A 26,037-nucleotide genomic window follows, 5' to 3' on the forward strand; every position below is an offset into this window, starting at 1 on the left:
GTATTAAAAAAAAAAAAACCAAACTCTGAAATTATGATGTTTCTGACTAATCCAGACCTGATGTCCATTCAGTTTCATGTTTTCGAATTGAAAAAACAGATCCTCAAAAATAGTCCTATTATTGATGAACACATGGGACTCTTTACTGGGAGAAGGTTAACATCAGGTAGATTCCACTTCCACATACTGTTTAAGAAACACCAGTGTCAAAACAAGCATCCAGGTTCACACAGGCTTTGCCATTTCCTCAGTACTTTAATAGCTGAGTCCAATGGCTTGGCAGAAAATTCACACACCTGTTGCAGACAGATAAAAATCAAAGCCTGTCAGAGCTATTTTAAGAACAGCTGTCTGAATCCAACAGCACTTGTATGGTAATAATAATAAACTCAAAAACATTTAAAACAAAGCATTTTAATAATTTCTCTATAACAAATAATTAATCAAATAGGCCGAATCCCATGTCATCATCAGATTCTTCAGATTCTTCTTTCTTCTCCTCCTTTTTCTCCTCAGCTGAAGGAAAAAAAGACCAAGCAAATGGTCAGTATAAACACTTTTTGCACCACAGATTTTCACGATACAAGTTTTGGTGATCTCAGCTCCTGTATTATTGACACTTCAGTCTCCATGGTTCATCCCAACCCCTTTCAACAGCCAAATACAAACACCAAGGGGACACAGACACTATTGCAGGGGTGTGCTTTATGCCACCAAGTCTTTTTGATTTTCAGTTCTAAGCCAGACCACTCTTAAGGCAGACAAAGAGCAAATGCTTCTGATTGCCCAAAGGAAAAGTAACTGCTCAGTTTACATGTCCATCACATACTGAACAGCCAAAGTGAACAAGCCCTGAAATTTGAACTAAAGGAGCTGCCCGTGCCTCTCCACTCATACTCACCAGCAGCAGGGGCAGCAGCTGCAGCAGGGGCAGCAGAGCCCCCTCCAGCAGAGACTGCCACCGCTCCCCCAGCCGGCATGCTGGCAAGTTTTCCGTTACCTGAGAGGGACAGAAGAGAAAGTATTTACACGCTCATCCCAAGCACAGAGGTCGGGGGAAATGGAAGAGAAATGACAGTGCAGAAAAAACAGATCCTGTCTCATGGACTGAACCTGTCACTATTTGCTGAAAGGAACAAGAGACTGCATCCTGATAAATATATTCTCTGAGAAACACTCAGCAGTTTTAAGCTTCACAAAGGCTTATGCCAAGAACACAGACAGTACATTATTGGTAAGTTTTCTTCTGTACACAAAGTGCCCTATTTTTCCTCCAGAACCTGTCATATAAAAATAGTAGCAAACATCCAATTCTGCACACCCATGAAAACTGTTCTCTGAATACAGCACAGAAGCCGAGAAATTGATAATATACCCCTGAAGTACCATATTGGCAGCACTGGCTTTCCCCCCTCACCTTTTTTTTTTAAGGGTATAGAGAACCCTGAAGGCCTGACTGGATCACACAGGAGAGAAGGGGAAAGATGTATTTATGGCAAAGAGGACAGTATTTTAAACAAATTCCCCAGCATGCTATGAACACTGTTGCATCTCCTTTGAGACTCCTGATTTATGCTCTTATTTGGAAAGCCTACTAGTTCTCTGGCATCTGTCTTTCACATACCAAGGCTCCCTTGGCATTCAGAGGTCATGTACACACCGTGTTTGCCTGTATTCCAATTTCTGGGAATCAGTTTCTAAATAATTCCGTGTTACTTCAAGCTCTAATAAAATAGCAAAGTAAACAAACATGTTTCATATGCATGTCAGTATGTTCTGACAAACAATTTACTTAAAGTATTATAGGAGGGGATAGCATAAGTGTGTTGTAAGCTCACGCATAATAGCTCTCTTAGGTCTTCAGATCACGTCGACATAAGTGTGCATGTGACCTCACAGCAAAGCCAGGCAAAGTCCTGGCAACCTTTAAGCAAAAATATGCCTAAAAGTTCCCTTGTGCCTACACACTTGCAAAAAAATAAAAATTCATTAATCAGAAACCTTTGCACTACCTCAGCTCTGCTTTACTTCAGCCCTATGACCCAGTCAATTCATGCTAAAAGTTCCATCTTTAACCAATTCATGTTAAAAGTTCCAGCTTTGGTAAGAGCACAAGTTTCTATGGAAATCAGCACTCAGAGTCCTATCTCAGGAAAAAGGAAATGCCAGACTTGAGGAGCTCTAGAAGAGAGGTGCACTGGAGAGGCTTGTGCTCCTCTCAGAGGGTGTAACTGTGCCCCCCATACCAACTCACACTGTGTTCTTTACCTTTTATATCATTAGTGCACACAAGTGGGCAAACACAAAAAATCCAGAGACCCTGAAGGAAAGCTGACTCTTTCTCCAGTCAACATGTCCAGAAAACTACATCATGAGCAGACCATCAGTAAGCTCATACATGCTTAAGTTCTCCAGTTTAATGTGGTCCACAAGCGAAACCCAGCAGGTACTGGCACTGACCTGCAGGGAATTAGAATGGACGTGGATTTCAGCCAATTCAGCTGCAATCCAGTATGGAAGTCCTCAACTGCAAAGCTAATCAAGGAGCTGGCAGCAGTTCCACATTCTCAGATCTAAGTTATCAAAGTTGCAGAGACAATTACCTGTAACACTCAGAGACTCTACTTACCCTGAGCAATTACATCTTCGATGTTTTTTCCATTCAGCTCACTAATAACCTGTGTAAATAAAGTTTAGAATGTTAATACTTTCAAACCAGCATGAGAATAACATTTAATTAAGTTCTGATTAATCATCACATACAATGGCTACATCCTGATGTTTACACAGCCCCAAAGTTCTTTATTTCTCAGTGGAAGAAACAGGACACTGAAATGAAAACTGCCACCAAGTCTTTTATATTTTTCTGTGAAAGCTTTTTCAAGAAATCTGTTACAGTAGATTTATAATGAATCTAAGGATCTTGCAGAAAGGAGGATACACAGATGTTGTGGAGCCAACTAGCAAACCCCAGTAATGGTGTGTAAGTCACTGAGGGACTGTTAACATTTCTTGCTTAATGCCCCCTGGGAGGCTCTGGAGCACTGGGTCCTGTACCAAAAACCACAAGGTCCCCTTCCCAGCCTTACCAAATGTTAACAAGCTGGCTATTGTATAAAACACAAACCCAAACATTGCTAAAGCAAGCAAGTACTTAAAAATAATGCCCCAGACCTTACTGGTGAGTCCTGGCTATCAAGAGTCAGTGCTGAACACTGCTGAGTAGCCAAAGCCAAAGGACTTCAACCAAGAGTTTTCCAACAGGCACCTTCTGCTCACAGGGAGCATGGGACATGTGAAACTCTGTGCCTGCGTTCTTGCTCCATCCAGGAGAAAGGTGCTTTTGAGACTTCACTACATTTACACTGGCTTAAGATACAGCCAACGCAAATAGAAAAGGATTAATTATGATCAAAACAAATTCCAGATATTGGAGGATCACAGAAAGCAATTAATTTATGAAGGTACCAAACCTAAACAAGACAAAGACATAAGACCTGGCACTTAAACAGGAGCATCACGAGTTCAAACCAACATCCCAAACCATGAAAAGGGTGATGTCAGCTCAGCCAACCCATTGTCTGGTTGAGCCTCTGGTAAAACACTGTTTCCAACTGGGAAAATAACTTCTTTTTACCTCTACCTCCACTTACAAGGACGGGGTAGGTGATAAGATTATTTTATTGGTTGTTTTTTTCCTTTTTCCCATGGCCACTAATTTTTTAAGTCCCCAATGCTGAAAATCTGTTTTATTACATGAAACATTCTAGTTAAAATACTCTCTTCTTCAAAAGTCTATCTTTCAACACAATCATTTCAGCATTTATTTTCCAAATCTTCCTACATCTTAGTATCAAATACCTTTAAAGTCCATGTTAGGATTTGCCTATGTTTCTTGGTGAAGAAACAAATGGTGCTTTGCAGCACACTAAAAATGTATGACTGAAAACCAGGCCTTCAGAAGTGTTAGTTCAGAATCAATACTGACCAGAAACTAAAATCAAACAGGAAGTGCAGACTACACGATGTCAGAACAGAACTTATTTTCAATGTGTACTCATTTGTAGCCACCATCTGAGAACGATTAGACTGAACAACCAAAAGTCAGCAACAACTGACAAGAGGCCTTTGTGGAGGACATGTGTTGAATAAGAAAACTAGACTTCTAACTAAAGTTGTAAAAACAGCTGTGATTGGCTCAGTAGCGTTTTAGAAATCACACACGTAAGGGCCACCGAACATCGGCACAAAGTAAGGGCAGATCAACAGCGAGGCAACCAGAACACTGAAGCCAAAGGAACAGCTCCAATGTCTGGCGCTGGCTGGGACACGACCACCTGGAATTAAGAGGCAACGCCACCTTGTTCATGCGTTCATCGTCCGTCTCGATGCCGACGCTGTCGAGGATCTTCTTCAAGTCCTTGGACGTAGGGGACTCGTTGCCCCCGAGCACAGCGAGGAGATAAGCAGCGACGTAACGCATCCTGCAACACAGGAGAGCGGCGTCCTCAGAGCCCACGGCCCAGGGCGGGCCCAGGGGAGCCCATGCCCGCTATAGCGCTCTGGCTTTGCTTGCACAGGAGCACCCGCGCACCCTGCACTCTGCCCGCCCTCTGCCAACACGGAGCCCCCACACGGCGGTCCGGCAAACGCTCCCGCTCTGCGCCGAGGGACTGCAGCGTTCGGCTCAGCCCGTCCCGTCCCTCCGTCAGCCCCGGCCACACCGCAGGCCCGAGAGCACATGGCCGCCATTCCCCCCCCGCCCGCAGTGCTCCTTCCCGAGCCCCGCCGGCGGCCGCGGGCTGAGGCGGGTGGGCCGGGCGCGACCATTCCCGCGGGTGGGGGGCGGGGGGGGAGCCCCGCGCACTCACTTTGTCTGCGGCGGCGGGACACGGGCCTAGGGCGTGCGCTCGCGAGGGCCGCGCGGCAAGGAAAGGGAAGGGGCGGAGCCCCGACAACGCCTTCTTCCCGACACCCCTCAACAATGAGCGCTGCCATTGGGCCGCGCCCGCGGCGCGCGGGCGGACCAATGGGGAGCAGCGAGCGCGGCCGCCGGGAGCGCGGCCGATGGCGCATGCGCAAAGCGCGGGCACCTGTCCCGTCACGGGGTTGCTGGGGAGAGTCGTGGCTCGTATTGCGATGGGTGTGATTCCCAAAACGCACAGTCATAGGATCTGCTAGGCGGGAAAAGACCTCCAAGATCACGGAGCCCAACCTATGACCTAGCCCTGCCACGTCAACTAGACCATGGCCTTAAGTGCCGTGTCCAGTCGTTCCTTGAACACCTCCAGAGACAGTGACTCCACCTCCCCGGGCAGCCCATTCCAATGCCCAATCATCCTTTCTCTGAAGAAATTCCTCTAATGGCCAACCTAAACTTCCCCTGGCACAGCTCAAGACTGTGTCCTCCAATTGCAGCACCCTGCCCTGCCCTGGGGTGGGCACAAGCCCAGCTGATCCACACACTGTGTCCCGGTATTTGTTAATTTTGTATCTGCACGGAGAGGGGCACTGGGTGGTGAATCCACAAAGCCAGAGTGCATCTCTGTACAGACGTGAAACAAATGTTTCTTCATGGAAAGGGTGGTCAGGCATTGTAGTGGGCTGCCCACGGAGGTGGTGGGGTCTCAGTCTCCGGAGGTGTTGAAGGAACAACTGGATGTGGCACTTAGTGCTGTGGTTTAATTGTCGTGGTGGTGTTTGGTCAATGGTTGGACTCGATGATCTTGGAGCAGCCAGCAAGACAAGGGAAGTAATTGTTCCCCTGTACTCAGCACTGGTGAGGCCACACCTCAAGTGCTGTGCCCAGTTCTGGGCCTCTCACTTCCATAAGGGCATTGAGGTGCTGGAGCGAGTCCAGAGAAGGGCAATGGAGCTGGTGAAGGGCCTGGAGCACAAGTCCTATGAGGAGCGGCTGAGGGAGCTACAGTTGTTTAACCTGGAGAAAAGGAGGGTCAGGGGAGACCTTATCACTCTCTACAACTGCCTGGTGGGGGTCAGCCTCTTCTCCCAGGCAACTAGTTGATAGGACAGGAGTCCTGACATCACCAAATCAATTAGGTTGGAAAAGACCTCTGAGATCATCAAGTCCAACCTATGAGCAAACACAACCTTGTCAACTAGACCATGGCACTAAGTGCCATGTTCACTCTCTCCTTAAACACTTCTGGAGACGGTGACTCCACCACCTCCGTGGGCAGCCCATTCCAATGCTTAACCACCCTTTCAAGTGAAGAAATTCTTCCTAATGTCCAGCCTAAACCTCCCCTGGCACAGCTGGAGACTATGTCCTCTTGTCCTGTCACTGGTTGCCTGGGAGAAGAGCAGGCCTTCCGGCCACAACCTCCTTTCAGGGCGCTGTAGGGAGAGCTTTGAGCAAGGGGTGCTTCTCGCAGGGCAGCAGCACCGGGGCACCAGCCGGGATTCGCCGTGGCCTCGCCCCTCGGGGCGACACGGGGAGTAGCACACACGCCGAGGGGCCTCGACAGACCGAACGCAGCGACACAGCGGCTGGAGGCAGGTGCCCTCCGGGTGGGATGAGGGCTGGCTCGGCAGCCCCCAGCCCTGCGTCCTCCTGGGCTCGCAGCCCCCGCTCCGTTTCTCTCCCTGGATTTGCAGCGAGTGAGCACAACACCCGGAGCTGCCCGTGCCTCCCGCTCCCTTGGAGCCCAGGGGAGCCGCACCGGGACCGGCCGCGGTGCCGTGGCCGTGTCAGGAAAATCTCCTTTCGTGATATTGCCGTGGCGGCGGAACGCCTGGCCCTGAGGATGCCCAGGGCCACCAGCCCTGCGTCCCGCCGGCTTTGGCACCTCCCCGCCCCGTCCCACCCCGGCAGCGCGGTTCCCGAGAACTTTGCAGGAAGTGCCGGGCAGAGCCCAGCCCAGCCCAGCCGAGCCCTGCCCAGACGCGCTTGTTGAGGGCCGGGGGCCGGAGGGGTGAGACAAGTGTGGCCGCGCTCGGCGGGACACGGTGCACGGGGCCCGGCTGGAGCTGCTGCCGCGGGTCGGGACGGCGGGATGTGGGGTGGCGTGGGGCCAGGGCATGTGTGGACAGTCCGAGACCCGTGTGTGTGTGTGTCTGTGTGCGGGGATGTGTCCACGTGCAGGTTTGTGTGCCCGTGTGAGGGTCTGTGTGTGTCCATGTGCGGGTCTGTGTGTCCCTGTGCAGGTTTGTGTGTCGGTGTGTCTGTGCCTGCCTGTGCACAGGATGTACGGACCCATGTAAGGTGGCACACCCTGAGCTGCCTCTATGGCCTCCAAGCCTTTCCGGCCTGGGCAGTGTGGAGCTCCCTTTCGGTTCCTTCACCATCAACATCTTTACAAAGCTGTAGCAGATGATCTTTTTTCTTACGGTTGTGTTGTATACAGCCTTTTTTGTAAGAAATGCTCACCTTTATACTAAACCAGCAGTTTCACTTTTATCCCACTGACACTTGGTTTCACGACGGGGTTCTATGAGGACCTGTTGCAGTTTTTGAGCTGCCTCTGGGCTCTGCTTCCTGTTCTTGTCATTACATTCCTGCCCTTTCAGGGAGATGGGTGTGACGAGTGTGACGTCTCCACCAAACTGTGCCTTGGGAACATCAGTCCTGCCATGTCCCACAGGTTAACAGTAAAAGCACTGCTCCTCAGGGTGTTACTGGGGGATTAGCTTGTTTCTGCTGGCCTCGAAAGTAAGAGCCAAGTTTGTTCTAGTTCTGCATCACTCACTCAAACTTTTATTCACCTATTTGATCCATGATAGAGTTTACAAAGAGCTCTCGATATTCACATCATAAGCTAGTTTAATTTCCAGGCTCAGGAAGAGTTGCAAAAGATAAAGGAAGTGGAAAGAGCAGGAAACAAGGTCCTTGGAAGTATGTGACTACTGATGTAAAAGCAAGTGTAGTGCCTCTGCTCATCTTTTAACTACCTGTGTGCTATGGTGATAGTGTCTTCTTTTAAAAGTCCTAGATGGATGAAGGGTTCTTCACACTAAGAAAGCAGAGGAGTAATTAATTTGTTCAAATTTTGTACCTCTGCTCCTTTAGGTTCGAATCCTTCTCAGCATGCACTATGTGATATCTACTTTTTCCCTTTCCCTTTTGTGGAGGATGCTGAGGGGAAGAAACAGGGACTATCTGGTAACTAGCTGGCCACAGCTCTGTGCCTGGTTTGCACTTCCACAAGAGCCCAGTCTGACTGCACAGTCCAGTGCTCCTGTGTCACGGGTGTGCCTTTTCTAACCCCGTCTCTGGCCCTGACATGTTTGCTCTGCTGCCCTTTGCCCTCTCACTTCTATCCCATTGGCACTCGGTTTCACAACCGGGTTCAATGAGGACCCATCACGGTCTGTGAGCTGCCCCTGGGCTTTGCTTCTGGCTCAGCTCTCCCTGTCCCAGTTTTCTTCTCCACTTGTAAAGCTTCCCACTAAGGCACTTTGAAATCTGCATAAGGAATAGGCATTTACATTTATATCTTTTAAAGTTAATATTACTGTTTATTCTGATGGTGGGTAATTGCTCCATTCCTTGCTGAGATGTTGGCTGGAAACATCTGAGGTTTCCCTAGGAGGAGAAGCCTCTGTGGCATCTGTCACCCTGAATTTCTGTGCTCTCTGCCTGCAAAGCTTTCAGTAACATGCATGTAATCCTTCTTGCCCTTTTGCTGTGATTATAAACTGTTTCCAGCCACTCTGGGCTGGGGCAGGAGGCATTCACGGTGCACTTGTGTTCTCTTTCAGCGCCATCTTTCCTCCTCCTCCTTGTCCCAGCTGCCTTGTGGTGCCGCTGGTTCCTGCCTGCCTGGCAAGTCAGAGCATGTCCAGACCCCATGGAGGAGATGCAGAAGACGGTAGAGCTGCTGAGCCTCTGGGACAAGTGCGTGGAGGGGGCTTCGGGGGCTCCTGCGCTTGCTGGCCCCTGCCTTGCAGGCAACAGACTGAACCTGGATGTTTATCCTGATGGCTGCTGCCATTTCCTCCGGCTGTTGAAGGAGCAACGGGAAGAGGTGGTCCAGGTCGAGTTCCTTCGTCTCAGCAGCAACGACTGCCTCATTGGCACCACGCTGGACAGCCTTCCTCATCTGCAGCACCTGAAATCCCTGGTGCTGAAAGGTAAGTTGGCTCGTCACCACCCAACTTTTCTAGGCTCGGATTTTCTGTTAATCCTCCTCTCTACATCTGCAGGACGAACTGCCCTTGGAAGTGTTTTGTTCCAGTGTCCCTTACCTCAGCTTTGGCTCTTAGCCTTACTCAGAGCTGCATGCAGATTTCAACAAGATACAGCTTCTAGACTCTTATTTCCTTACTTTGTTTCTACAGCTGCCTGGGGATCAGTTTTTGGAGTCTGGTTGAGTTGATGCTGCAGAATTTTCTCTAATCACTCTCTTTAAGAGCATTTTTTGCAGTTATTCAAGAAGAGGGGGATTGAAAGGTGTTGGATTTTTTGGTAAATGTTCAGCCCCTCTTTAATTTTTGGATGTATAATAAACTGTCTTTTCTGCATTTCCATCTGAATCAATCCATGCTTAAATCTTTGCTTACTGCCAATAACTGTACGTTTAGCAGAGTTCAAGACAGACCAGAAGAGGTTGATCAACATTTTATCTAAAGTATGACTCAGGGCATGCATGTAATTTGGCAAAGTGTAATAACTGTTAGAGCTATAAGTATTAGATCATTATTTGAACTTTCTCATCTCTTTATTGTGGGAGGATCTCAATACAAGTGGTATAATTTCTTTATCAGACTGAATCATTTGCTCTTTGGGAGGTGGAATTTTAAAAATAAATGAGAGAAAAAAGAGGGAGTTTGTGGCCAGAGTTCAGGGTTCTAGCTGAAAACTGAAAAGATTGAGGTTCGTTTCTGTATCTGCCACAGATTTCTCATGTGAAGAATTTGAAATTCTTTTCCATCTTCAGTAAGGTGATGATATTAGTCCTGTTTAGTGAGATGTACGCACATCCTGAGCATCCTGAAGTGCAATAAAATAATTCACTAAGATTTTCTTATGTTCAAAGTGAAATGTGTCTGATAGTTCGGTTGTTTAATTTTGCACCATTATGCAGCATAAAAAGTGTTTGGTGCCCTCTGCTGTATGTGGATACAAATAGAGAACAGGAGAGGGGGAGTAGGAAACAATGAACAAACAGAGAAGTTTCCTTTTGTTTGCTCAACTTATTTTCCACGGGTGCAGCCCTTCTCCAATTTGAGTGTCACAAGCTGGGGGTGGGGAACTTGTATCCTTCTTTCTCTGTGCTGTCTGGCCTACACAAAACTGAATTACCTACTTTCCCCCCCCCATTTTCACTGCTTTTGCCGTGTCTGCCCTCCACTCTTGCAAGGGCAGATCTCGATCCTCAGGGCTGTTTGTTTCTCAACAGCATGGACAAAGCCTCGAGGGGACAGACTATCTCCTTAATCCATAAAGTGTTGTGTGTTGGCTGCTGATGCTGGTGAGGAAGAGGTGGGGAAGGAGAGTAGGAGGCTTGGAGGTATATGGGCCGCCTTGCTGAAGGGCGGTAGATGTGTGGGGTGTCCTGGCTAGTTCTGAGCTTTGACTCCAGATGTGTTTAGCAGAGCTGTACTGGTTCACTGTGGCATCTAGATTTCATAACAGATTTTTACCATTGCACCCCTTTCACTGATCAGAAAACTGAGGCATGAAGCAGAAGACTCACTTCTCTGAGTACTTTGTAATCAGTGTTGCTCACTGTGATCAGTAACTCCCCATCTCATGAGTCTCTGCGCTAAGGAGTCTCATGTGAGGCTGGTGTGGTGTCCCTGTTGCATACTGACCTCTTCTTTTACTTCCCTCCACACCCAGGAGGCCATGCTAGAGATCAGTTTGGTTCCTGTCAGCGTGGCTCCCTGACAAGCTTGCCACAAGACTTTGGGAAGCTGAAGTGTCTCACCCACCTGGATCTCAGCTTTAACAGACTCTCCACCTTGCCAAGCTGCATTCTCCGCCTCCCCAGCCTCCATGTGCTCCTGGTGAGCCACAACAGCCTGGTGGCACTTCCCGAGGACTTTGGCTGTCTTAGCAAGCTGACTTTCTTCTCTGCTATGAAAAATCAGCTGACCGACTTACCTCAGAGCATTGGGGAGCTGTCAATGCTGCAGACTCTGGATCTTTCAGACAATGTTTTACAATTGCTCCCCGAAGAAATTGGGAATCTGCACAATTGCAAAGAGCTGGTTCTCTCTGGGAATTGTTTATCGAGCATCCCAGACTCCTTAGGTATGTATTTTATAGGGGAAAAGAAGACATGGGCTTGCCAAGCTTTTGGTACAGCCTAGGACCTTCTGAGGTCCTTGGTCTCTGTCCCCAGAGCTGTTAGCCTGCTGGAGCCAAATGAAAGGGATAACTGGAAGAAACATACTTGGTTCAGTCAGTCCCTTTGAGCATTAATGGCTCTCCGGATCACACTTTCTGTTCCTGTGGATCAGCAACATGGCTAAGATCTCAATACAATTTACAATCTGGCCTGGCTGCTTTTGGGTAGCACCCAGGACTGGAAACAGAAGAGCTGGGGTTTGATGGGATACAAATCTGGGCTTGAAATCACAGTGTACGGTGTGGACAAGTCCATGGAACTGGACTCTGACTTCTGCTGCTCAGCCTTCTGGCTCTTGGATCCTCTATTACTTTGTGCCTGAGGTTGTTATTGGTGCTGTCACAGAAGTGTCTTACATCCACACTCATAGCTGGGTGCTGAAAAGCAGAGGACAGAGGAGGTTGTGTTGCCTCTCAGCTAATTCCCTGCATCCCTTTATTATGTGAGCTATAGAGATGTTGGGCTTTTGTACTTTTCCCTCATTATATGTGTGTTTACATGGGATGAGGAAGGAGGGGTTAGAGCTGATGTGTGACACAATTAACAACAACTTGTTCTTGTTCTAACCTGCAGCCAATTTGAAGTCTCTGCGTGAGCTGCATCTCCACAGCAATTTCCTGGTGACGGTCCCTGCCTCGCTTGCCAGCCTGCCCAACTTGTCCAGACTTGATCTGCAGAACAACTGCCTCCGTGCCGTCCCCGCTGAGATCCAGGCCTTGCCATTTGTGGACCTCCATGGCAATCCCTTAGGAGAAACTGAACCATCTCTGCAGGCTGGTAATTGCAAGGCTTCTGCTGCTGTGTGTTCAGCCCAGCTGTTCCCTCACTCAGCCCAGCATGGTGTAGATGGGTTTGGATTAGAGAAGGCAAGCAGGGGGGAATCAGATCAGCCTTTATTTGTCTGGAATAATTATTAGGTTGTAAGGATACAGACAGTACTAGTTATGTTTTTATGAGCCCAAGCCTGGTCCAAAGGGCTCAGTTGTCCCTGGAATTGGGCTTTCTCCATAAGGTTTAATCGTGGAAGTGAAAATGGGATTCACAGGAAATGAATCAGGAGAGGTCCCTAAAGAGGTCTAGCCTTTTTAGCAGAGGTGAGCACCAGTTCTTGGGCTTGCTGCACAGCCCTAAGGCTGTGGTGGCTTATGCTGGAAGCTCAAAGAGCAGTAAGAGGTCATTCTGCTATGCAGTTACCTCCTGCTTTCCTGGGGTTCACAGGCTGCAGGGGAGCAGCTCTTTGTTCAAGATGAAGGTGATGAATAAGCAGGAATCTGAGCAGGGTTTCCCAATGGTGCTCATGTTCACAAGAGCAATCACTGATGCCCAGAGGTGGCCCGAGGCAATCAAACATGGCCCTGAGAGCTGCAGGGCTGGTAGATTGAAATATTTTATGATTCCCTCTGCTTCTGAGTTTCCCGGGGGGCGAGTCAGCATTTCCTTGTCTTGGGACCTCTAGACCTCTTGCCATCCTCTTGCTGCTGCTTGATCTGGAGCCCGCTGCAGTGTGAGCAGGGTTCCATTAGTGGCTTCTGTCAGATTAGGATTAAGCCAAAACTGTTAAGCCTTTTTTGTCTACTGTGGTTCAAGTAACCTCTGTCTTCTCCTCCTACCCAAACCTTCTTATTGCCTCAGGTGAATCCAGTGCTAGAGGGCTAAGAAAACTCTCCTGTAGATTAAGAAAGCACAGGTAAGCCTCTGTTATGAAGAACTTATATTACTGTGGTGTTACAAGGTCCCAGACAAGATTGGTGCAAGGTGGGGATTGCACTGCAGGAATGTATAGGCTTATAGCCTCAGCAGGCAGTCAAACACAGGTATGAGATTCTTCTGTTGATTTTTGGAGGACTGAAGTCATTGCACAGTGTCATACATTCATGCATTTCTTTCAAAAGCTTTCCTGTCACCTCTGAAGGCTGCAAAGTGGTCCTGCCCTGTGACATCCATTTCTACTTTCCAGCGGGGGCTGTCTCTGATCCTCTCCGGATCCAATTCCGAGTCCTCGAACCAGACCCTCAGTGGGTAAAGCTTAGACACCATGATGTCTTGCTGAGTAGGGTCCTGGAGCTGCAGCCTCATGGGGTCAAATTCCAGCAGGTGAGGACACATCTAAGTCACCTCCTGATAACTTTGCCTTTGCAGTAGCTCATCAGAGTCTTCTGAGAGAGCCTTTTGGGATTTTGAGACAGCTACCCCCATAACTGCTGCTTTTAAATATCTGCAGGACTGCCTTTCAAAGAAGCCCCACTGCAAAGACTCAGAAAGGACACAGCCAGCTTCTCCGGAGCTGTGCTGGCCTGGTGCCTTTGCCTTCCCCACTGCTCTTAATTCAGCTGAGCTGTAACCTTTCTCACTCACAACCCTCCTGCTGTGCCAGAGGATAAGTGCTGTTCCAGCATCTGGCCTTAGCTTGCAAAGAGAATGGTTTGCATCCTTCTATAAAAGTCTGATCGTGTGGTTTTCATTCAAGCTGGCAGGTAGTTACACCCCCAGCCCCATCATGGCTAACAAGCAGCTCACTGGAGAAGTTGCTTTGCCCTTTCTGCCCAGCAGCTGCTGAACTTTTCCTGCTGTCCCACTCCATAGCAAATCCAACATCTGTCACCTCCCCAGAGACTGCAGGGTAGAGCAGATTCCTGCACTCCCTGCATACAGGTTGTGTGTCACCTTCCCCCTTCTTGCTTGCACAGGAAGCAGAGCTGGGCTAGGTTTTATCCTTTCTATTGGTGTCTCACAGCAATGCTTTTTTGCCAGGAGGTGCAGATCTGGATGCCGTTTGTCCAGCCTCGTATGCTTCACGAGCACGAGGTGGTAGTTCGGACCTTCAGTGGGCAGAGCTGGAGTGATCTGAGAACAAGAGTGAAGCAGAAGAGAGGATTAACGGTGAGCAGATTGAAATGACCAGTGACACACATTGTTGCTCTTTGGTTTTGCCCAGCCAAGAGTGAGCCCATTTGAAACATCTCGTGAGCTGCATTTTGACCAGCTGCTATAAAATGTAGTGGATTTCAGCTCCAGATTTCCTCTCTCATGGAGGTGTGTCTGCTGAAGGTGGTGAGTTGCAGCCTGCCATGCTTCATCCCTGTTCTAGTGCTTTCATCTGCTCGGCTGATACTGGTCCTTATTTTCCTGCCTTTATTGTATTAAATTATATGCCTATATATTTTCTTCCCTGCCTTCTGTTACAGATGGCTCACTGTAGTGTCCTTCACTTCTCTTGGTTCCTTGTTGTGGGTCGACTTGTGCAAGATGAATGCGAAGTGCCAGCAGAGGGGACATTGCTCTTTTCCAGAGTGGATCCAGACATCAAAGTGATCTTTCCTCCTGGAGTCACCGAAGAGCCTCGCAGGGTCAAGATGCAGGTATGCATGCTTTAAAAAATAACCTTTGGTAAGCTGTGGTGCAGCTGTTGTCCCATGCCAAGTACAGGAACTGAACTCGAGATGTCTGCTCTAGGGTAGTTCCTATCTGACATGGGCGCTTCGTGGGCTGACCCATCTCAGATCACCTTCTTTCTTAACTTCCCTGCCTGCAAAATGGGCTGTACTGCAAGCTGCCCTGTGGGATCTCCAGCAGACCAGCAGGTAGCTGCTATAAAGGGAACACAAGGAGATTGTGCCTCTTTTTCCCTTGCAAAACTGAGCTTGGCAAAACAGCTCAGTGAGACTTGGGTGGGGGGAAATCTAATGTGGATCTAATTCTGAAGCCACCCCACTAAAATGAATTGTTCTCTATAGTTACCAGATAGTGCTAAATGCTATTGTAATATCTTGGTCTGTCCCAGCTTGCAGGTTACCAGACTTCAGCCAAAGTTCACTGTGCTTCTACTTCTCACTGGGTCCTGAGGCAAGAGCTGCATTTGCCTGCTGGGTGCTGGGGGAGCTGCATGAGGAATGTGGCAATTTGGTGTCTGACTGCTCTGCTCACTGTGCTGTCTGCCGTGTCCAGGTGCTGCACGTCCCTGCGGAAGTGATAGACGAAATCACAGCCAATGCAGGGTGCAGAGCCAGTCCCCTGCTCTGCCTCTCCCAGGACTCCCTGGTGGATTTTCTCAATCCAGTGACAATTCAGCTGCCCCTCCCGCCTGGAATCACAGGTTGGTTCATTCCTAAAACTGGCAAAGAGAAATGCCATATGTGGAAAACCACAAATGGCAAGCTGAGAATTTTGTTTGCCTCTCCTGTTGATAATAAAGCTTGCTTTTCCTGCAGGAACAGCAAAGTCTATCTGCTGAGTGAGTGGTCATAAAGGGTGGTGAGAGCTGAAGGTAGTTCAGATCCTTCAGATCAGTGCTGGGCTTCACAGACGAGACAAGCTGGGAGAATGGCCTTGGCAAATGGATTTCTCTGTCAAAATGCATGTGTATTTAGACTGCTGATTTCAGTATGGTGGATTAGAGAGTCACTCCTGCCAACAGAGGAGATGCTTGGTGAAAGGGCTTTGAATCATGATTGGGAATAGCTTGAAACAGGAAATGAAGATGCTGCCTCCAGGGGTCTGCCTTCTCTTTTCCTTGCTCATGACTCAGATGCCGAGCCACTGCAGTTAAAGCTGTATGAAGATATGCTAAGCTATATCCCACTCTCAATACTGCTAAAGAAGTAAAAAAGCCTCAGTTGTACCAGGAATTCTTCTGTTTGCTGAGTACCACGTGTCTCCTAATTCCTACTTTCTTTGATCTTTCCTGGCTTTCTTCTGAAGAAGTAACATTTTTTGGGTGTGATACGGTCTTTGTTATAACACTACTTGGTATTTGTATGTCTGAAGTGCATCAGGATTGGAAAGTCTGTGGGATGTACATTAGAAAGAGATGGAACTTAATTAGATTTTGGTGTTGAGAATTGTCAAATGAATCTGTTGGTGGAAATTGGCACACTATTGTTTTAAGTCTGCCTATTTTGCCAGAATATCCTCGAAGCATTGGGATAGCATAGTCCTTTTATTGCTGCTTTTCTTTGAGCAAAGTTAAGTCCTGGATGTTGAAGGCCATGAGCCTTAATTTGATGCTTTTAAAAAGTAAATCACCCAAACCTATGGCTGGATTTGTAAAGCAATGAATAAAGGCTTCTACTGCCTATAGCATCTCTTGATCATTGTTGTCTTTAGGGCTAAATTTGGATCAGTTAAGGCTGCGTCTTCTCCATGGTGACCTGGAGGGCCAAACCTGGGATGACATTACCAGTCAGGTCGTGCTGAAATTCACTCATATTTATGTGATGTTTGAAGTCACTCACTTCTCCTGGTAAGTGCAGGATTAGTCCTGAGGAAAAGATGGGATGTTCATCTGCCTTGCTTTTCCCACACTCTGACCAGAAGTCATGCCATTAACCCTATCTGTTCCCTTTTCTCTTTGCAAGTCAGGCCCAGTTTAGCACTTTGTCTCTACCCATCATATTTTAAAATCTTGTGGGTATGACACTGGTGTTTCTATCTGGACAGAATCTCTCCTGTTTCTTAATTCCTTGTCTGCCAGGTACTGGCTGTGGTACACCACCAAGTCCTACATTGAAGGCATTGCCAAGAAGGTCTATGAGCGGCTGCGTCTGTACCAGGTGAACTTCATTGCGCTGCAGAGGAAGAGGGACCCCGAGCAAGTCCTGCTACAGTGTGTCCCCAAGCACAAGGTCTGATCGGCGTTCCATCGCCTTGCTCCTGAGCTTCTTGGGCCTCCATTTATAGGATATAAGGGCAGCAGTGCACCAAATGGTCCTGTTTACTGCCCCAGAGTCATGGCTGGAGTGTGCTGTCACCACACAGTTGGTGTGATACTGACTCACAGGGAGCTGGGGGAAGAAGGAAACCTCATTCTATGCAGTGGCACATGCCATGCATTGATTTCCTACCCTGAGGATTGGGCTGCTAAAATCCACTGAGCCAAAGTTACTGGCCATGTATATGCTGTTAGCATCCAGGAAACATGAGGCAAAACATGTTGGCTTAAACTTAAGTCAAAGTTAAAGCTTACACGTCACTTGTCTGGGCTAGCGGTGTGGGCAGCAGCAGTGCTTTGATTTCATCTGGAGTGGTTAGAAATGGTACTCTTCCCAATGTTCCTTGCTGTTTACAGTTCAAGCAGTGGACAGAACATATGACCCCTCCTTAACCTACTTCAGTGCAACATCAGGTTAGTTTATGCTATGAGTTTGAGCTAATCAGGCTGACTTTGTAGGGAAGGAGATGGGAAGCACTCATGCATTCTCTTCTGCTGCCTCTGCTCTAGGGGTATCAGCCCTGAGCAGTGTTGCTTCAGATGTTAGCAAAGAGTGTGCATGTGTTTGTGGAGCGTGTACCTTGACAGGCACTGCCGCTCGGTGAGGTGGGGGTTGTGTTATCAGGCTGCCAGTACTGGGCTACCAGCTGATCTGGTTGCTTCTTCTCTTCATTTGTTTTATATTGAAATGACCCATGGACACAAGCATATGCAAGGATTCTTTATATCTTGGGTTCTGGCCTAAAATTATCTCCACAGGAGGCAGCAGTGACACTGACAGTGAGATCCTGGTTTGGGTGTGTCTGTATTCCTGCTAGGGGTGGTCAGTGGTCATGGGGTGAGAGAGGTTTACTTTTAAAAATAGAAGGAAGACTAGACACTTTGGGCCCAAGCTAACTCTTGCACTGCCTCCGACACCCCAAGTCTGCCACTGTGATCACAGACTGCAAAGCCAAAATGAGCTCTGGTGTATTGTATGAGCTGTGTCTTTTTGCAGAGAAAATGTCTTTTAATGGTATACTGTGAGGGGGACATGGTAGCAAGTAAATCCTTCCCTGTCTTTGAAGGTTACTGACCAGTTAAAAAAGATATATTGCTGAAAATGCTTATTTTAAAGGCATCTTTGGAATTGCCTATCTTTGTTAGTCCACATAGACTTGTCCAGTTTTTATTTGAGAGGAGGCACAAAAGGCACAAAACTCAGAGCACCACTTCTTTGTCTGTAGTGAATGTACCAGGGGTAGCAGAGGGAGGGTGTTTGTTCATTTGTTTACATCCTTCTCATGTTAAATGGTCTTTTCTGCTTAAAGGTGAGTGAGAGGAACATCAAGAGTGTAGGGACATGGGCCAGGGAACAGATGTGCTTCAGACCAAACACAGTGTCCTGTGTTGTCATCCTTGTCAGGTTGACCCAGTGCTGGAGAGGCTGCAGAACCGCTATCAAGGACCGGAGCCATCTGACATGGTGGAGATGTTTGAGGGAGAGCAATTTTTCGCAGCTTTTGAGCGAGGCATCAGCATTGATATGGGTATGGCAGTACTGGGCTCATGCTGCTGCTCCCTACCTCTTGTGCTTCTCTGGCCCCAGGCATGTTTCTGCTGGGGGCTGTACTCATCCATGACATTCCTCTCTATCTCCAGTTGGACCACTACTCACAGCAGCCAAGATTTTGTCACATTCTCTGGTCACCCATCTTTTGTGTCTACTTTTCCCTATGAAAATACTGTTTGCAGACTTTCATTTCCTCTCATGCTCTTGTAAACCTGCAGAGGGCAATAGCTAAATGTGTTTATTTTATGACTGATCTGCTTCTGCAGCCAGCTATGCCCTTTTCCTGGCATCTTAGACACCACACTGGGATGCCCATGGTGATCTAATTAATGTTGCCCATTTCTGAGAACACATATAAAGTTGGGGGGTTTTTTTGAGAAGATATTTCTGAAATAATCCAGAACAGATAATTCCTGCTGTTGGAGCCACTAGAAGAGAAGGAAAGAGGGAGCAGGACAAAAACTCAAGACAATGTTTTATGTCCCAATGTGGCTGGACCTGTTCCAGCTGCAAAATGAGCCATTTTCTGCAAAACTCGAACACGGAACTCAGTTTCATTGGTGTAAAGTAAACACAACTTAAAAGTGCACTGGACTTTCAGTGGAGTTCATGAGGCCAGAGTCTGTCCCTCTATCTTGATTTAGGCTGGACTCTTAATTTCCAGCTAATTACATATATGAATGTTGTACCTGATTATATTTTTTTCCTTTAGCTCTACTCTGCACCCCTGTATAAATGGTGATGAGATGGGTGACGTTTTTTTGTGCATTAAAGGGTGCTATTGCAGCTGATTCTGCCCTCCAAGGGATAGTATGGACTGAGATGGGAAGGAAGCACCAAGGATGGACTTAACTCCATGTGCCATCCTGCCTTGCCTTCCGTTCTTGAACTTTGTCTCTGCCTTGTGTCCATTCTCCTTTTTCACTTGTAGGACCTGCTTTCTCTATAGCCAGTGTTTTCTGCTTTCCTGTGTCACTCAGTGAGGAAAGGAAGGTTGCAATTCTTTCATCCATGAGCAGAAGGACTAGTTAGTAGCATGGAGACTGCTAGTGGAGGATGGGCTGTTGGCCAGGCTCTAAAAGCTGCACACTTTTCTCCACAAGTTGACTGTTTGCTGCTTCTTTGCACAGATCGCCCTGACTGTGTGGACGGACGTCTGTCATTTATTTTTTATTCCCACTTGAAGAACATGAAGGAAGTATATGTGACCTCCCCTGTGGACAGGAAAGGCCAAGCTGTAAAAGGCCAGGTGAGCAATGAGTTACACGGACTTTTTGTTTCCTCTTTCATCAGCATTGCTTTTACAATACTCCTCATAGTAATCTGAGTGCTGCACATGACTCTTTTCCTCCCCTCTTTCTCTGGTTTTGGATTTCACTGACTAAACCCTGAATAATCAAGAAGTGGTCTGGAAGGATCACTCATCACTTAGGACTTACATTCCTGCTGTTAATTCTTGGGGTGTTGGCAGTAAGTCCAGCCTTTACAACAGAACCTCAGTGCTCCTCCCAGTTGCACGTAATTTGTGGGCTAGGGATAGGTGAGAATGTTGAATTCAGACAGAAAAAACACGGTGCCAACAGGCTTGGCCACTGTGCTTGAATCAGAGCCTCACTGCATGCTTTCTGTTTGCAAAGGTCTCCTTCTACCGAGGGGCAGTTCCAGAGAACATCCCTGAAGATGCCAGCAGGAGGAGGAAAGGAGCAGACTCCCTCTGGCTTGCAACTTTGCCCATCAAACTACCTGTAAGTTGTCTTCTACAGAAAAATCAATCTAGATGGGATAGGAACATGGCCTTCCTGCTCAGCTAATTTTGTTTTCCTCTGTGAGAAGGGATGCAATGAGTGACTACAAGAAACAGCTGCCCAAATAGGTCGTGGTGATTTCCCACTCCTTGTGAGTGAGCTCTTCTGAAACGAGAAACACGAATAGCTAGGAGTGGTCTCCATCTCTCCTGTCATCTTGCCTGCCAAGCACAGGCTTGTTGGATGGGTGGTCAGAGAGGGCGGATCCTTTGAATGAATGAGGGATGTAGTACACAAGGAAGCTCACTGTAATTAAGGGAAGTGTCTGTTTTGTTTGTAAATTTCTTAGTCACACAGCTCATGCAGCAGGAAAAAAGAAAGGATTAGGATGAGGTAATTATGCTGGATTTGAATACAGACATGAAGTGTAAGTATTCTGGTGTGAGCTTTAAAGTCTAGGCTGTGTGTTATTGTGAGAAAGGCAACTTTTCCTTATGGAATTTAATTGATTTTTGAGAAGCTTAAAACAATATATACTTTGGTAGGCTGAATGCTTCCCTTCAGATCACGTGCCATGATCTCACATCCGTTTCTGTCTCATGCAACCTCAACTACAAATCTAGACTAAGTGCTCTCTTACTGCTGAGGCAAACACACTTTTGAGACATGGCTCATTTTAAACTGCTCTTTAAAGACAGGAAAGGAAATTTCCAGTGTGAGCTATGTGAAAACTATGATTTGATATTTTTCTGAGGCAGTGAGCATAGCTGGTCATTGCCAGTGTGAGTGCTCCTTACTTCTTACAGCCTGACTTCAGCCCCGAGAATGTCCTTTCTCCCCAGTAGGAGGAAGGAAATTTCTGTATGGAGACTGAGTGGCCAGACACTGTCCTCTGTGAAAACAATTTGTAGAAGAAAGTATGTTCTTTCTCTCTCTTCTCTGTGACACAGCAATTGAAACCCCGCTGCGATGAGAATCCTGGTCCCCTGTGTGGCTTCTCCTTCCCTCCCTTGAACCTGGGCAATGCTGAGACTGGCTACCTGACACAGGCAAACCTGCTGAGCATTGCCAGGCGTGTGGGATCTGACTGGCAGACCATTGGCCTCAACCTGGGCTTGACCTATCAGCAGATTGAGCGCATAGGACACAATAACAGGTAGGACTGTACAACAGTGATCAACAGTGATGCATTCTATCTGTCTATCTATGTATCTATCTCTCTGCAGTGTAATAGTATAAATTAATGCTTGGCTGGTTGAAAGGTTTTACACTGTAATTGTTTCACTGAATAAAAGACAAGTTGACTAATGGTTCTTCTCAAAATAATGCCTTATATAATGGAGAACTGATTATTTTCTCTTGCCATTATAAAACAAAGCTTTTTGTTTGAAAAACAAAATTGGGAAATAACAAACCTGATGAGCTCTGTAGTTCAGCCGAGTTGCATTCCTGTTTTGTTCTGTGATCTGAATTCCTGGCCAGACTCCATCTCTTACAATGAGCAATGATCTATGGCTTTAATTGTGAATATCATCTGTATGCAAAAAGAGCTTGTGGTACCTCATGGGGCATGCAGTCTGACCAAAAAGCCAGAGCAGTAGGAGAGAATTAGATTTGTTCTACTATTCCTGTGGGGAAATTACATTCAAAAGGAGAATGCCTTAATTTGTTATTTTCGTTAGGAAAATATTTTTTAGAGAAACGCTGTTGTAGGAGCTGCAACTCCTGTAAGATGGGTGGGGAAGAGGCAGGCCCACTGAGCGTTTCGTGCGTCTGGATGGCTTCTTTGGGGCTCTAGTCATGGACTGGGACTTAGGTCAGGTCTCTTTGGGTTGCCAATCAGGAGAGTGTGTTGGTTACTTCTGTGTTTCCTCCTTTCTTCAGAGACGACCTTGATAAGCAGATCCTGGGCATGCTTTTCTCATGGGCTCAGCAAAACTCAGAGGATCCTGACTGTGTGAGCAAGCTGATTACAGCCATGAAAGAGAGCGGCCGCCAGGACATCGCTGATGAGATTGAAACCATCATTGATCTGGGACGACAGAAATACAGCGAGTCCATCCGCCGCGTGGGCTTGGAGCAGGAGAGCAGCACGGAGGACTCAGCAATAGCTATGATGTAGCACCTCGCAGAAAAAAAATGAGTTTCGTACAGGGTCCCTCTGCAAACCCAGAGTGACAGTGTTTGGGGATGCTCCCACCTCAAGGGCCAGTGTCTTCCTCAGGAGCTGGGCATTGATTTACTCGTGAGCAGACTGCTGAGCTCTCTTGGGTCTGTACTCACATGCCACTTCTGCCAATCCTGGGAAGTTTTGAGTGCATTTATGAGTGTTTTCTCTGCTTCCACTGCTTGACCTTGAGCTTTAGCTTTCAGAAACGTGGAGAAATTTAGAGACTAAAGTGTCTGTCAGTTGAGTACTGGCTAGTGTAGTATTTAATTAATATTCATGTTACATGTATTTATTTGTAACTTATTCCTGTAACTGTGTTCTGCTGGAAACACTGGATGTGAGCATTTGGGTCCGTTTGTGCTCCAGTGCTTGTTGGAAGAGTGGAGGTGCAGTCATGAAGGCCTGTGATGTGGTGGGAACTGTTCAGCTATTCTGTTAATGGTGTGTTTTGCTCACATGAAAATGTGAATTCTATTCTCCATGAAAATGTTTCCCGTTTTCTGTCAAATCTCTTCTAGTTCCCTTAGGTCCAAAACAAAACCTAAGTGGAAGAGGGAAAAACCAATTTGATAAAAATTTTTAGGAAAATTGCTCTTGTTTTTTAGTTTTGCTCCAAAAGCTATTTTGAAACAAATAGGCTGCTGCACCTGCCAGGCTTTTAAGATGAGACTTACATTGTGCTGATCTTTGACAAAATTCCAGTTTCATTTTACCAAAAAAAGGTAAAAATCCATAACCTGTTCTGGGAGAGACTCTAATATAAGTGAAAGTAAAATTTCCCTTGCAGTTTCAAAGGGATAGTCCTCACATCCTCCCAGTGAAATATGACTGTGTAGTAGTGAAGATGTGACCCCTCCTGAAGTTTGGTGAAAAGCATGGCTTAAATTTGCATTTTAAAAACTGGTCTGACCAGCTGTGAAATAGGCACTGTTGTGGAATTGGCATGAATTGTGCTGAGCTAACTTCCCAGTTTTTCTGTCTGAGTATCTTGTATAAGGGTGGAAGCATTTACTGCTTTTTAACTGCTCGGCTGTTGACTACTGAGGTGCCCTTCTCTTCCTGTTCCCTGTCTCATGATGGCCCTCAGTTAGTGACCCAGTAACGACAGTGGAAAATTTCATGCAAGCTTTTTGAAAGACGACTGTCATCTAAGTAAATTCAGCTCTATCAAGACAGATTTGAATTCAGCATAACTCTCTAAGCATTACTTAAAGGGCTGTTCGCAGTCTGAAAAAAGAAATGTATATAAAAATGCCAGGTTGCAACACCCAAAGTCAACCTGCAGTTGCAGGTTGGAGAAATCCTGGTGTTTTCTTCCCCTTGCGAAGTATCATTGGTGGCTTCCCTGATGCTGTTTCAGACCTGCCGTCACTATTATTTAAAGAGAGGCATAAAATCATTCTGCTTTTTTTTTTTTTATTTAAGGCCATCCTAACATCTCAGTCCACAGAGTGCTCAGTGTCCAGTCCAGAGCACTGGACAATGACTTACAGACTTGATTTGCCACCTTGGGCCTAGGGACTTCCTCAGATTTGATTTCTTAGGTGCTGCCCTCAAGTCTTATGTTGGGTTCAAGTCATCAGTTCTCTTTTGAATGTACCTTTTCTCTTGTATTCTGTGTCATATGTTCTTGTCTGTAATTTCGATGTATTACAATGAGTTATTTGTTCTTTCCTCCAGTTTTGGAGAGATGCATTTGGGCGTATTGCTCTCACTGGGAATAAAATAAGCACTCAACTGTTCCACATCACAGTCTACTAATCCACAAATGCCTCAGGAAGTTAGACAGAGACAGGTCCCTTTAATCCTGCTGGCAGAAAGATACTGGTGAGCTTGGCTGTGCTGTGCAGAAATGGGAGAAGAGCCCCTGTTTGGATACTGCTGGCTGCAAAGTGCAGGACAGACTGCAGCCGAGTTAATGGTGTCCCTGGAGCTTGGCTTTGCTGCAGCGGGGCTAAGCTGGGAAACACAATGTTCAGGACATGAGCTGAGCATATGTCTGGGGCTCAGGTGGAGCCCGGCCTGTGGTGAAAGTGCAGAAGGCTTTTGTCTAGGCAAAATAGGCTAAGGAAGTCTACAGGTGGCATAAGGCAGCATCCACAGCTACGAGATGAAGCTAGGCTACACTTAGCTTTCCATTTGTGATGGCCAGGCCACAGCTGAGTCAGGCAATGCTGGAATAAGGGATAGGGTAGGCTGGACTCTTATGAAGGGCTCATCCAGGCATCAGCAGAGCTACAGCTCTTCCAGGTAACAGATAGATTGGTTCCAGGAGAGAGGGAGATTACTGCCAGGTGTTTAGGTTGCACGTGGTATGGGCTGCAACTAGGCCAGGCAACAGGAGATATCAAACAGTATCGTCAGTAAAATGGCTCTTCAGGATTTGAAAAGCTGATAACTTAAGGAAAGTTAAGGAACTACCCCAGACAAGTACTTCTATTTCCAGTCTTTCATTGCTGAGTGGCAGCCGCTGGGCCAGGCCACCTTACTGGCATCTGGTTTTCTCCTTGAAGTGACACCAAGCGCCCAGCTGAGGATCTGGAGGTGCTGGCAGGAAATCAGAGCAATTGTCCAATGCTCTTTCCTTTAGCTGACCTGGAAGCAAATATTTGAGCTGGATGAGAGTCAATGGAAAGCATGTTATTTTGAGAGAAGTAGGAAAGCTGGATGAGGGAGGTAATAACAGGTTAGCTGGGTGAGGACATAAGCTTAAGTATAAATCTTCACCTTGCTGCTTCTTCAACCAAGTCCTTGGAAGACTTCATTCCTTCTGGAAGCAGCAGTTGTTTGGGGAAAATGTTTTTTGTTTTCTTACCTCCAGGTTGGAGAAAAATGGAAATCCTTATAATTCTTTAGCATCTTCCCAAGGCCAGAGCTGAGAACAAGCATGGGTTGTGACACTGGTTGTAGCTGCTCCCTCTCAACTCTGCAAGTTTCTGTCTCCTGGGGTCTGACACATCCTTCATATGTTGCAGGAGCATCGGGCTGAGTGACAATCCCGGCAAAGCTTTCAAGCTGGTGCATTGAGAGGGGCAAGAAAACAGTGTCTCCCTCTCAAAAATCCCTTACAACAGATGACTGGGTTGCAGTCAGGGCAGGGAAAAGGAAATCTTGCTGCAAAGACAGACTATTTTGTGTCAACTGCTGTGCATCAATGATGGCTGAAGGGCAGAGGCAGTCACAGATGGATCCATCAGCTTTTTGGGGTCTCAAAATAACATGGCTCTGAAGGAGGTGGCAACAGCTCTGTGAGGTGGTAAGCCTGGAAAACTTTGACTCTCCCTGAGGTCAAGCTGTTTCACCCATGGCAGGATAGCAATGTCCTTAGTGTCCACTTCCCCCTCCATCCTGGCAGGATGGACCCATCCCACCTTTCTGCCCCCAAGAAACAGCAAAGCAGCCTAATGTGGCTCCAGGTTTCCCATAGTTATCTGCTGAAAGGGCAGAAGAACGAATGAGCTGTGGAGGGTGAGGAACGCCGAAAGGTCCTGGAGTAAACTGCACTGTTTGGCATTATGTGGCCACACACCACAGGGGAAAGGAGTGAT

General features: G+C 47.1%; 2 protein-coding genes and 1 non-coding gene across 6 annotated transcripts; 1 reads left to right on the forward strand and 2 right to left on the reverse strand.

Moving 5' to 3' along the window:
• Positions 1 to 394: 394 nt before the first annotated feature.
• Positions 395 to 4,973, reverse strand: RPLP2 (ribosomal protein lateral stalk subunit P2). 2 transcript variants are annotated; one of them, XM_027727758.2, is made up of 5 exons: positions 4,872 to 4,973; positions 4,361 to 4,484; positions 2,630 to 2,678; positions 902 to 1,000; positions 395 to 516 (listed from the first exon to the last, which is right to left on the reverse strand). In XM_027727758.2, exons 2-5 carry the CDS (start codon positions 4,481 to 4,483, stop codon positions 440 to 442), a joined length of 348 nt encoding a protein of 115 aa, XP_027583559.1. In that variant the 5' UTR covers position 4,484; positions 4,872 to 4,973; the 3' UTR covers positions 395 to 439. The 2 variants fall into 2 exon arrangements, with proteins under 2 accessions (XP_027583559.1, XP_039237134.1); XM_039381200.1 differs by lacking the exon at positions 4,872 to 4,973 and adding an exon at positions 4,595 to 4,717.
• LOC113991431 lies at positions 2,351 to 2,483 on the reverse strand. Its single transcript, XR_003541908.1, has one exon. It is a non-coding gene; the product is annotated as a small nucleolar RNA SNORA52 (small nucleolar RNA).
• A 390-nt stretch (positions 4,974 to 5,363) lies between the features above and the next one.
• PIDD1 (p53-induced death domain protein 1) lies at positions 5,364 to 24,236 on the forward strand. 3 transcript variants are annotated; one of them, XM_027727760.2, is made up of 16 exons: positions 5,364 to 5,475; positions 8,722 to 9,093; positions 10,805 to 11,218; positions 11,889 to 12,092; positions 12,948 to 13,002; positions 13,208 to 13,409; positions 14,067 to 14,195; positions 14,501 to 14,674; positions 15,261 to 15,408; positions 16,419 to 16,554; positions 16,786 to 16,936; positions 18,428 to 18,551; positions 19,705 to 19,823; positions 20,212 to 20,319; positions 21,270 to 21,475; positions 22,204 to 24,236. In XM_027727760.2, exons 1-16 carry the CDS (start codon positions 5,364 to 5,366, stop codon positions 22,439 to 22,441), a joined length of 2,892 nt encoding a protein of 963 aa, XP_027583561.1. In that variant the 3' UTR covers positions 22,442 to 24,236. The 3 variants fall into 3 exon arrangements, with proteins under 3 accessions (XP_027583561.1, XP_039237131.1, XP_039237132.1); XM_039381197.1 differs by lacking the exon at positions 5,364 to 5,475 and adding an exon at positions 6,359 to 6,621; XM_039381198.1 differs by lacking the exon at positions 5,364 to 5,475 and adding an exon at positions 6,950 to 6,969.
• The last annotated feature ends 1,801 nt before the right edge of the window (positions 24,237 to 26,037 follow it).

This window comes from Pipra filicauda, unplaced genomic scaffold, assembly GCF_003945595.2.
Source record: "Pipra filicauda isolate LSUMZ 115617 unplaced genomic scaffold, ASM394559v2 scaffold217_size2002032_pilon, whole genome shotgun sequence".
Lineage (NCBI taxonomy): Eukaryota > Metazoa > Chordata > Aves > Passeriformes > Pipridae > Pipra > Pipra filicauda.